The 13,209-nt window shown below is 35.0% G+C and overlaps 1 protein-coding gene across 1 annotated transcript; it reads right to left on the minus strand.

Annotated features, from left to right (window-relative positions):
* Positions 1-8,872: 8,872 nt before the first annotated feature.
* LOC136885736 (ichor) lies at positions 8,873-10,615 on the minus strand. Its single transcript, XM_067158472.2, has one exon. The coding sequence runs from the start codon at positions 10,613-10,615 to the stop codon at positions 8,873-8,875; it is 1,743 nt and encodes a 580-aa protein (XP_067014573.2).
* Positions 10,616-13,209: the final 2,594 nt, after the last annotated feature.

Below are 13,209 nucleotides of genomic sequence, written 5' to 3' on the forward strand. Positions count from 1 at the left end.
GAATGAACAACGACAGGTTACCTAAGAAGATTTTTGATTACATCTCCAAAATTAAAACACACCCATGGTTTGCTGCAAGGGAGACGATAGGATCTACAACGAATGAAGGTCGTAGATGACATCATAAATAACAGGGTGGACTTCCGGCGAAAGATCACTTCTGTGAATTTTTTGTTTTTGCAAATTTGACGTCAAACTCGGAGAGTGTTATCGGAGGAACAGAGGTAGACGATCAGCCAACGTATGGAGAATTTCTGGGAAGAAAGGAAACAGAAAAATATTGTACCATAGTCTTAGGTCCTAAGCGGTTTATAATTGGCCTAATTCTTTAATAAAGATAATATGCGTCAGAATGCCTTATCCTCTCACAGAAATGTGCCCTCGCTATGTTAGAGCAAAAAGAAAGAAAGACTCTCTATAACATACATGGCCGAAAGTACAAACACGGTATCTTCGAAAGAAAATCCAGACAATAAATATATTCTAAGATACAAAAGATCAACGCTCGATGGAAAAAACGCATTTTTAACTATTTTAACACAAAAGTAATAGCAACAATCCTCTCTTGCTTTAATTACAGAATAGACCTCGAATAAATGGGGCCTAGGTCAAGAGGCGGACAGAAACGAGACATTTTCAGAAAAAAGCATCGTGACTTTTGGGACTTTCCGGGATGAGAAATGCACAACTGGTGTAAAGTGGTCGGATGAAGGCCATGGCCGACACAACAAGCTAATGAACACCTACTGGATGAAATGAAAATGAATTAAATGCTCCAATGTATAATGAAACTTATGGTGTTCCCTAGTTCGATGATTAGCGAATAATGAATAAATAAATAAATTAATTAAATAAATAAATAAGTAAATACATTACGACCCGTGGACTCCGGACAGGCATGATGCAGGTTTCTCGTAATGACTACTACAGGATACATACGTGTCTGTGAGGATGAGGAGAATTAACCATTAAAGTTTAAATTCCCAACCCGACCGGGAATCCAACCCGGAACTCCTCATACCAACGACCAGCATGCTAACCATTTAACCATGGGGCATGCCATTATTATTATTATTATTATTATTATTATTATTATTATTCTCTACTTAAAAAACTGAAAATAGAAGGTCAGAATGAAGGGAAGAACAAAGAGAAGGGGATGCAAAATAAACACTAATTCAGCCTCTAGTATGCCTGTGTTCATATAACCATACTTTGGACAAAAAACAAACAAAAAATTGTGAGATATTTGTGGATAAATTAATTTATAAGTTGTCCTTTAGTCGCTCAAAATTTTCTACTGTGCCAGTAATTGTTCATATAACTTTGAAAGTGTTAATATTTTGTGCTGTATCTGAGAATGATATCCTGAGGAAGATGATATGTTACAAATTTTGTCATTTTGACCTCTCATCCTAACTAACAAACAAATAAACAGGATTTTTCATAATTAAATATATTACTGCGCTGTAGATCAATAACTTTCTTTAAAAAAATTGTAATCAAAAACAAAAATTACAATATGAATTTATTTTTCTAGTTCTATGAACAGTTCAACTATTTTTGTTCGTATGCATTTTCAAAAGACATCAATTCAGAATCGTGAATTTAGATAATGATAACCGAAAATATTTAAAATATTAAACAATTTATAGTTTAGGAATAGTAAAACTGTTGACTTAAGATAGTTACTGAAATTTCTAAAATATCCACTATTTTTTTTCCAGAGTCGTTTGCTGGATTCCAACCTTTTCAAGATTTTCAACGCATGCCTAGGTACAGTGCCTCTGCTCCCAGATAGCAGACCCATCGTGCACCAGTGCTCTATGTACCCTATAATTCCAGGTTGGTTGATGTCACAGTTTTTTTAATAATGTACTTTAGTCTTGTGAAAATGCAATGGCAGAATTTTAACAACGGTGTTGATATCTTAAATTACTGTAATTTCTAGTAAAATTATTAGTATTAAAAATCTAAAATCAGCCTTGGTGTGAATCTGTAACATACAGTGAATGGTGATATTTTTCACTCAAACACATGCTAGTTCCACCGTAAAAAAAATCTCTCAAGATGTACAATAAATATATGTTGGTCAGGTAGGTTTGTTTTGTGGAGACAACAAATCGCATGTCTAACACAATGCAGTGAGTCTGCGTGGAACTGGTTCTCTCGGGTGCCTAATTAATGCGCACAAACACGTCGTTAAAATAATTTATTAAATCCATTCATGAAATCTTTCACACAAAGCCTGCATGAGAACTACCAAATAATATGCCATAGTCTTTTGCAACCGCCTAATTATCTCTTAGTGTTACCACACGAATTCTCCATCACCATTACATTTGCAAATAAGTTTTGTTCTCACTATTAAAAGTCTATGAACACAAGAAATCGAAAAAATTTTGCCCTTTTTTAGTTTGATTGAACATTTATTTGCAAGACATGTATTTTAAGTTAACCTGTTAACGTTATTAATTAATGAGAATATTAACTACGGAAATGAATTATAACAGTGTTTAGAAATACTCGAGAATATATGCATATTCTTAGGAGGCATTTTCTTTATGTTTAGTCTAGATAACACCTGATTTTCAAAATCAAATAAAAGAATATTGAATCTCACAGGATACTTCGTTTAATCTTTATAAAATGATATAAACCGTACCAGTCACATTACATATTTTAGTCCCCTACGCGCGGTGACTGGTAAAAATGTATATTATTTCATTAAAAAATAATTCCCTATCACGGTTAAGATTACTTTGTTAAAGTTTTAATGTTATAAATTGAAGTAACCTATTGCTTTCCAAAGTTGTTTATAAACTAAATGAATTTGAAGATCTGCAACAGTTTTGATGACGTAAGATGAGGTGATTAATATGCTAGCATTGTCTGTTAATTTCATCTTCAAGTGTTACTTGTCAATTCATTCCAAATAATTATTTCTCCAGAGGTTGAATCTTATTACTGTTTACTAACGAAGCTTAAGGTAATGATATTACATTGAAGGGTTATTGTGCAAAACTTTTAGAGCAGATATTATAAATTCTGTATTGGAAAAGAATACGAAGGAAATTTATTAAACATTATAATTACAGTATATAATTTCTCAGGAGCGTGTTCATTCTTGACATATTACTATGTTACTTTGCAAAATCGTAATGGGAAATGTGTAAATAACATGCGATTTCAGAAAAATATACATTTTTCTCAGAAACAATTCCAATTGTTTAAAGTTTTTGTAGCGCAGAGCCTTTTGTATGAATGAATTTGGTATTTGTGAATTAATAACTTCAACTCTTAAATTAAATAACACGTTTTGGAGATTTCAACTAATTTGAAAATTATTCGTGATGTTCAATAAGTTTACAGTTGTTTTGTGACATAGAGAATTGTGGCTGACAAGATTAGTAAAATATGTATATTGTGTAAACAAATTTGTAATATCAAGGTGACATTGACCAGGTAAACTTGCTTAACACCGTCGATACCTTCGATAAACATGCGGAAACGGGGAATTATATAATTATTCAGATTTCTTGTGTTGTGTAAATCTACCACAAGTACTACATAATGTGACTACTTTAGGGAAGAGAACGTGGCAGGAGTATGTTATTTAGGGATACTTTTACTTGCAAAATTCTAATGAGCATTCTAAACTTTGTAAAATAAACCTATAATAACGCAGAGGATCTCTTATCGAGTTTTAATAACTACTCATATTGATTCTGAAACAACATTTTACAGTTTCATTGTCGACATGATACAAATTATTGTTTTGAAAATATTTCTAACAAATTTTGACTTGAATTATTTTCCTAGCAAAAAATCACATTTTAGCATTCTTATCCTCTGTCGTGTCTTATTTGCGACAGGAAGGTATTGAATTATATTAATATTAGGAAAAACTTTTTCTTAGAGGTATGGTATGACCCAGTGAAATGAGAAAATGTGTTATCTTTACGGGCTCAGTACTAATCCAGTGACTGTCTTTGAAGGGGAATCGGGGAGTGGGATGTGAATTTATATCTGCAATATAACTGGTGATATTAAAAAATGGTTAAATCTGTATGGTAAGAGGAATATCTGCATCGTTGGTTATCTGTGGATTTATTCTACAGACTTAAATAGTGGAGGAATTGAAACCCTCTCATGAACATTATCAGATATCTTGGACAATTTGTCGACTAAAAGGGGAGTGGAAGAACATTTCAAATCGATGTTTACCAGGCTTGGAATGATGAAAGGAGTCGATAGTCCTGAAATAGAAATTAGTATAGCAACTGAAAATGTATTATTCTTCTTCATAGTGAAGGTCCCATACGTTGAGGATGTTCAAGGCCTTTGCAAACTTTCATTTGGCATATGATTTTTGTATCTGTATAAATAAGTCAAGATTTTTTTAAAAAACAATCTGAGTTTCCTTTTATTTTGATATTTACAAAACCTCAGCATAAAAAGACATGTATAACAAGAATTCTTTTTAAATTAATACCACTATCATTAACACAGAACTTCTCTGAACCAAAGGAATATTTCGCACCACTCTTGAATTTATCTTCGATTACATAACTCTACTTAATAATAGAGAGTACTTTTTATGGAGGAAATCGTAATTGAATGGTCAGTATTAGACAGGTGATGATTACCAAGATCGATGCTGATAAATGCTCGATCACGTTTGGAATACTAAAAATTTCCCAATGCATGACAGAAAATATTCCAATGTAACTATTTTGGCGAAGCAATAAATACAACATTTGTTCTCTGGGCCAATCACCTTACTAATTAATCATTCAATTGTAATTTTTAAGCGAATGTAATAAGTGGTGTATCTAAATAGTATTACTTTGATTTGAATTCATGGTTAACTTTCTCTTGTTCATAAATATTTTTAACGAAATCAGATACGAGGTAAATAGACGCAAAAGGCTGTGGTATTCCTTATAACAACCGAGTCAAAGATTTAAAAAAAAACTACTGAAACAAATTATGTGCAAAATGTAAATAGAAATTACTTGCAAAAAATTACACTTTATGACATTAGGTCCGCGACTGTTTATCTGCAGAGCATCGTCATGCAAAGCTTACAGATTTAACCAACATGGAGCCTTTATTTTGCTGGCCGAAGCAAATGTTGGTAATCGTTGGCGAACAATTAAATTTAAAAAATCTGTTTGATTAATAGGAATGACTAATTTGTGAAATTTCGTTTGTTTGATGCTTTACATCTTTTGCCCTGGTAGTGATAAAGACAACAATAAGGACCACTATCTCTTACCATACTAGGTATTAAAATAATTTACTTTCCAGTCATGCTGAGTGTTATTTGATTATTGAAATATACCGTTGTCACAAAAGTTTGAAAAAATTTAAAACGGTTCAAAATTAGCAGAAAATATAAAAATTAGTGTTGAACCTTTAATTAACACATTCGATCACCAGATCCAAATTTATAGGTGCAATTTCCTCCATAAAAATACCATTTATGATCTATACATCAGAAATAACTTAGCAGATTTTGCGTGAAATAAATGCAGATTATGCTTCCATTCTGAAACTTTATTGAAAGAATCTGGCTGCACTTCGTACAAGTTACCTTAAAAAAGATATTTTATTGTGATTGTTCGTGAGGAAGGTGATGACTACCATGTTAGATTTTGAAGAAAAAAAATTTGTTTGTAGAGAGTATCTTCCAAACAATTTCTTCATAGTTTGAGAATGAATGTCTTGAATAACAAACCGTTCTCAAATATATTTTTTTATTCAATAAACCATATAATGTTCCTTTTTTTAAATGTCTTTATAAATTAGGTTTGAATGTTAGACAATCAAAAAGAATTTGATTTATAATCACTTAACACAAATCTTTGCAGTAAACGTATCGTACTTCTTTCTTTTTGCAATTTAGATATAATCGTACTGTTCATAATGAAAGTATATATCTGCACTAAATTCAAATATTATTCGTTGTTGATTGATTATTAACAAATTTTTATACGATGCTTGAAGTCAAGGCTGAAAAGTTATGGAACCAGTCAATGAAACAAGAATAAATAGCTAACCAATGTTAATAATATATTGTTTGAGAACCTTAGGATGCCCTGAACTATGCAGAATACCCTACATACTGAAAAATGTTGAAGGATTTCAAAAAATTCACGAGGTTCACGGCACAACAGAGTGCTTCTTCAAAAATATGTAAGAATTCCGTTGACTGGGAACGGCAATCATACAGAAATGGAATTGAATCCCAAGTGATAAGTTTCTGCATGGGCTCATAGGAACTACAAAATAATTTTTTAGGCGTTTAAATAGTTTTGTTTTCAGATATTTATACTGTAGGATATAATTTGCATATGGTAATTCATCGCATTACGAAGTTATTTTCTCCCGATTCTTTGGACTGCCACGGTTTCAAACAGTTCTCTGTAAGAATTGATAGGCAATAACTTGTGAATTTGAAACAGTAAATCTGTATTATGGAAGTTAAAAAGTGAAATATCATATGGTTATAAATTAACAAAGTTATTTGCAAATTCTAACTGAGAAATTACGTGAATCGTCTTCATATAACATAGTTTTCAAGAGATGTTTGTGTATGTCTTAACTTGACTACTTGATATAGGCAAACCGTAATTATGTGCAAGATAAATAGCTTTGATATCCGTTTATATATATCTGAATGAGTATCGTTTTCTGAAACAAATCTACACCTCATTTAGGTTCGTCCTCTGATAAATCAGATAGTTTTTGTCGCAACAAATATTGATTGAACACCTTTTCAGCCAAACTTCAGAAGCATTGCATTTGATTGGCATTGGTTTCGCGTAATGTAAGAAAATAAATCCTTAGAACATTTAGCAGAAGAAACATTTTTCATGTAATCTACAAAATAAAATAAACAACAATTACAGGTATGACAAGATAAATTAAGGTAGATATTTACAAAGAAAAATAAACATAAGTAACAATAAGATAGAGAGAGAAAGAGAGAACATTTTTGCATTATCTTAAATTATTACTGTTATGATATACATGTATAAAGAGTAGTCATTAGAAATTCTTATGACACAACTCATTGTTCAAAAGCTATACACAAAATAATATATTAATTCTTAAAAAAGGATGTGTATTCCTCTCATTTGTGTGCTGTTTTGTAGAAAGTTACTTCTCCATATAAATTAGGTAATTAACATAACAATTATTAACAATTATATGCACTCTTTGGCTAACCTGAGATTTTCAAATATTACTTTCCCTACCTTTACCACCATTGAAAAGGATCTTATATTTTGTCGTTAAGTAATAATTTCCTATCTTTCTTCATCATAGATCGTTTATATATCAGCAAATGTATTTGCTCTGTTTCAGTCATTATCTGTCTCCCATTTACATTCACCAATCACGATTTCATTTTATCTTAGTAATACATTATTTTAGTTTGCTTTCTCACGGTGTAATATTTTATATAATCTCATTTATTTTGTATATATGGCTTGTATTTATGAATTTCATTTGACATATTGTCCTTACTGTGTTGATTATCTCAGCGAATAACCTCTATTTGAAGTTTCATAGTGATCTCTCGTGTGTAATCCCGAAGTGCAAAATGTAGAATATTCATCTTCCCTTCATATGACAAAAGTCGTTATTTAGAGAATCACACAAAACACACTCCAAACTTCATTGTACTTATCAACACCCGTTTTTGTCCTGTAATTACAAAACTTCACAAACTTTCCCTCCTTTAATGCGTATCTATATACAAAGAGATCCTTTCTTAGGCATTACTCCCACAAATAAATATTAGAAATGGAATGGTTTTGTTTCTCTTTCTTCCAAATTTTCTCTAATTAGTGTCTGAAGGGTTTCATTTGATATAAACGGGAAGAAGATGATTTCACATTGCAACAGTTTATCCAGATATACAACAATACAACTTCCTTCAGTAAGGTGATATTTATAAGGAACTAATTTCATATTTTGGAAATGGAACACTTCTCAGTTTACAAACGTACAGGGAGAATAATTATCACTATTTTGTACTGGGCTCGAATTCCTGCTGCAAAAAAGACTATATTGATTTTCGAAATTCCTTCTGTAACGCCATCAATTACAAGCTTCATAGTTTCACAGCAAATTTAAAAAATCATTTCTCTCTGACTTTGATGGTATACATTTGCAGTTTAAGACAAACAGGTTAAGAATCCACTTGCTTCGTCATGGAAACAAAGATTCATTTGCAAATTTTAACACATAGCCGTCAATACACAAAATGATATTGGCCTTACCTGAGACACTAAGTAGATAACAAAGTATTTGTGTGAACTCCGGCACATTTAATACAGATATTCAGATTCTTTTGAACAGTACTGATAGCTGTTTAGGTAAACAGAAGATCATCGGTTGTACGTACTTTAACAAAATGTCATTTATGATGGTTGTTACACGCACAAAACCCTTTCTGTATCTTTACACTATGAAATGCAATCAAGTAATACCATCACCATCATTAAAGTGTTCATTGATTCTACAACGAAAATGGTACTGTTGTCAGAATTCATATACTAACTTATTTGCTATCATACTATATTATCAGGTTAAACTTCTGCCGAATGAAAACACAGACAGAAGTTTTTCAATGGTTTTTACGCCTTCATTTCATGAATGAAAATTACATTGAAGGTGTCTGGAACTTCAGTGTCAGGCTCAAAGCCTGGGTTTCACTCAATGAGATACGTGAGAATCTTCCTCTCGAGGTTATACTTGCATTTTCTTTTATTTAAAATTCAGGAGAGATTTTAACATTATGTCATTGAGAGTGCACCAGGCATTTTGTTTAATTTAATTTCTGAAATTTGAATTGTGTTCAGTCTCGTCCTACCCTCTTGTGTATTTGTTGATGCTTCAGTAGATGAGCTTTCTGTCGGAACGCTTTGCCGCACACTTCGCATCTGAACGGTTTCTCCCCCGTGTGCGTTCTGAGGTGCACCTTGATGTTGGACTTATTGAGGAATCCTCTGTTGCACACAGTGCACCTGTGGACTGGTTTCTCCTTCCCCAGCAATCCGCCGGCACCGTCGGAGGCGTACACGACGCTGCCAGCAGCTCCCTGACACTGTTGTTGCTGTTGCTTATTCCGGTTCGAACGACTCCTGCTTTTGCTCTTGCTGGGAGATGGCGTCGTGGTACTCGCCGTCGTCGTGTGAGGGAACATGACACCCCCTCCAAGTCCGTCGAGCGATCCTCCATTTACCAACAGGTCCGGTGAAGGTATTCCGGTCGCTTTCAAGCTGCGTATTTGTCCGTAGGTTGTTATCCTGTTGCTTGCACCAGTGCCTGGTCTGTGTTGGTACCTGCCGTTCATAAGTAAGGAATTGTCGGTCGTGCTTACGACATGACCTGGCGGACTTCCTGTTGTGGTATGGGGCATCATCATGTCTTTGTTATTCAGGTACGACGTTGAAGAGGAAGGCGAAGGACATTCAGACATATAGGAAGGCTCAGGTTTCATTGAACCGTTTGGAGGTCCGTTCTGTAACCTACTTTGCAGCAGAGGCATGTGGTAACCACCCGTCGACTGCGATTCACGTTTGATCATCTGCATCTGATAACTCTGTTGATGACTCTGGGAGAGCAGGTTTTGAAGAGTGGAGGATGGTCCCGCAGGTTCAGGAGAGGGAGAAACAACGAACTGTGAGCTCGCGACGAACTCCTGTAACGACTCCGCTGATATGATGGCCTTGCTGTTCGACTGTGCGTTTGCATTATCACAAGCCGTATCTATCCAAGCTTCCAAGTCCATCCAACTGTCCCTTGAGGCTGCCGCGTCGTCACCACCCCCATTCCCATTGTTACCCCCGCCTGCAACATTCAGTCCGTCAACTACATTGGGCACAGTAGTATCCGCCAAAACGGATCCTATTATGGCAGCGAAGTCTTCTGCCGTGTCGGGCGCTAACAGAGTGCTATAGTCCACAAACTCCGATTTAACACCATCCACAGTGGATGAGGAAACTACAGGCTGATCTGCTGTTGTGCTCACAGTGTAGTACAGAGTGGCATTGTTGCTCTTAAACACAGTGTTACCACTACTGCTCGTTGCGTTTTGATTGGCCGCGTTGGCATTGTTATTGTTCGTTTCAACCATTGAGGATTGCTGATGCGGACTGTGAGGAGACTGTGGTGCCGCAATAGCGTGATAGTGATGTCCGGAAATACCGTTGATGCTGAGATGTCCGGTGTAACCAGTGAATGGAGGCAAGGGTTTTAATTCGGCGAAACTATTGTTGTTATTGTTGTTGCTGCTCACTGGGGGAGAATTTTGTGACGAGGAGAGCAAAAGATTGTCCAGCGCATCCATAGTGGCTTTCGTCGCCGAATCATCGTCGTTGCTATTTGAATCCATGACTAGTTTCTGGTGATGGTGCGCGGCGGTGTCCATGAGGAAATCGTTTCCGCTGAGACTCATGCCAGTATTCCCGCCGCCGCCGCCACCCCCACCGCCTCCACCGCCACCCCCTCCGATACTGCCCCAACAAGTGGTTAAGAGAAGAGCGTCAACCGGTCCTGAGCCGCACAGTGTATCCGTGTCCAGACCGGAGAACTTCATAATATTGTGTGATGTGGCTAGTGGCGTGCTGACGCTGCGACTCGCTGCGGCGGCTGTTGCACTCTCGGACACTGTTACGGACGGTCGCTGTTGCGGGAGGTTCACAATGACAGGGGCGGGGGGCTCTTCTGGGAATAGCCACGGAGGATCCAGGAGGAAAGAATTGAATTAATTTTAAAGAATTTGTTTTGAAGTTCTATCCTTAAGGAATGCAAATTATATCCTTCAAACGTTATTTTTCAACTATGCTCTTGATTTTTTTTTTGTCGATTCAAGTCACTACCAAACCAATCCACTCCCTGACCACACGTTTTTCTGTCACTAGAAATAAGATACGGAGAAGGAAATATACTCTTCTGCTTTTCACTAACTTGCACTTCCACACCTAATTAATTTACGGGTTGATATCTTGATTATCAACTCAAAAAAATTATATTTAATTAGTTCAAATGAGTACTAAGTTTGGTTCCGGAACAAGAAGTGTTTGTCAGGACCCGGGGCCACGACCGGTCCACATCATCATGACGCTATCTGGCGAGGAGGTGACGAACCAATGAGCTGGGGACAGAAGCTTTTTGATGTAGAACTCGTTCTCGGTGCTGGTGATGCTGCAGGTGACGAGGACAGCGCCAAGAATTGATATGTGCTCTGGTCGAACTGACGCAAAAACATCACCGGTAGACCGCCTGTAAAAATCAAAAGAGAAAAGCACACTTCTATTAGTAAAATTGTTTACCAATTTTTTTTTTGTTTGGAAAGTACAGTTAAAGGAAGAGACAGGAAAGTGCAAGAAATATACAAAACAATAAATTGAAGAGATGGTATCCCAAACCTGCAAAATTAGGTTTTTTTTCTGTTTTAGATATGCTTCCCTATACATGATACACAACTCTATCAAAAGAACGTACTTCATATCCATCTGTCATGTTGATTTTAAATGTCAAAACCGACCAAAAAGTTTACCCAACTAAGTCAATTGTCCTATATGCATATGCATTAATTTTTTTTTAAATGAACAAATTTTCAGTATATGATTTTTTCAAATATTTTGAATTTTAAAAAACACTGAATGTAAAAATTTGAAATGTTTCTCTATAGTGAATAATTAGTAATATATTCTGTCAGTTTGTTTTGTGGTTCACTATTTTGTTTCTGTATATATAAATGGAAAATTACAATTTCATTATCTAGTATATAAATAAATGAATCCTTTCTTCATTTAGACAGCATATTTCAATCAACTGATACTGTGAAATATTTTAAAATATATTCCAAATCTAAGTCATATGACTTTGAGCAATATTAAAAAAAAACATATATCCATAAAGAAATAAACTCCATAAAAATGTAGTAAAACAAAATTATTGTTGCTATTAGGTACAATGACACTATTTTGAAATAAAGAACTAGAATTTTGACTTTGAGTTTGGAATCCATCTCTCCATTTAATGGTGAGCTTGTGTAATGTTAATAATGAAATATATATTCTGCCCAAATTAAAGTACAAAATCATGCGATGTATAATATTTACAGAGCAGTGTGTTTCCAGTTATTCATACACATACATTCATTGAGAATATTGATTGGGAAAGGACATTTACAAACCAAAACCAGAGATATCTAATTATTTTCTTAATGGTAGATGGAATGTTATTCCTTTCCACTGTTAAAACTGTAAAAATTTAAATCCTTGAATCTCTGAACTCTTTTAAATTAGAGCTGCTGTTTATAGCATTATTTGAAGATTACTAAAGTAAGAAATTTGGCTTAAAATTAACATTCAAAAAAACGTTTCTGCTGCAGTCATTAAATCTAACTCGTCAACTCCAGGTACACGTAAAAATATCAAAGGCTGTTCTTGTTGTTGTTTCAGTGATCAGTCCATACACTGGTCTGATGCAGCTGTCCATGCCACCCTATAAGTACGTAATTACAGCAACCTACATCTCCTCTAATCTGTTTTAATAGTCATACCTTGGTCTACCCGTTCCGTCCTTACCGCCTATACTTCCTTCATAAACCAACTAAACAAGTCCTGGATGTCTTAAGATGTGTTCTATCATCCTGTCTCTTCTTCCCGTCAAATTTGACTAAATCCATCTCCTCTCACCAGTTCGATTCAGTATCTCGTCATTTGCCATTCGAGCTACTCATCTCACCTTCTTCTGTAACACCACATTTCAAAAACTTTTATTCTCATGTTTAACTTCCATACAATGCCACACGCTCCAGACGAAAATCTTCGAAACCATCTTTCGAATTCTTATATCAATGTTGGAAGTGAGAAAATTTCTTTTCTTAAAAAAACAAAACCTTCCTTGGCTGTGTTATTCTACATTTTATGTCCTCCTTAATTCTGTTATCTTTTTTTACTATCCAGGTAACGGTATTTAACTACTTTCTTTAAGACTTCATTTCCTAATCTAATATTTCCTGACTTCGTTAGACTGCACTCCATTTCTCTTCTTATTTATGTTCATCTTGTTCTCCCTTTTCACGACTCTGTCCATATCAGTCACCAGAGCTTCTGTCCGGCTTCAAGGCTAGATGGTTAGCGTGCTGTCCTTTGGTCGCAAGGGTCCCGGGTTCGATTC

The sequence above is a fragment of the Anabrus simplex genome, chromosome 14, assembly GCF_040414725.1.
Source record: "Anabrus simplex isolate iqAnaSimp1 chromosome 14, ASM4041472v1, whole genome shotgun sequence".
Lineage (NCBI taxonomy): Eukaryota > Metazoa > Arthropoda > Insecta > Orthoptera > Tettigoniidae > Anabrus > Anabrus simplex.

Coding starts and splice junctions, on each gene's coding strand:
- LOC136885736 (XM_067158472.2), bottom strand. CDS start 10,615: ATGAAGTTCTCCGGTCTGGACACGGATACACTGTGCGGCTCAGGACCG.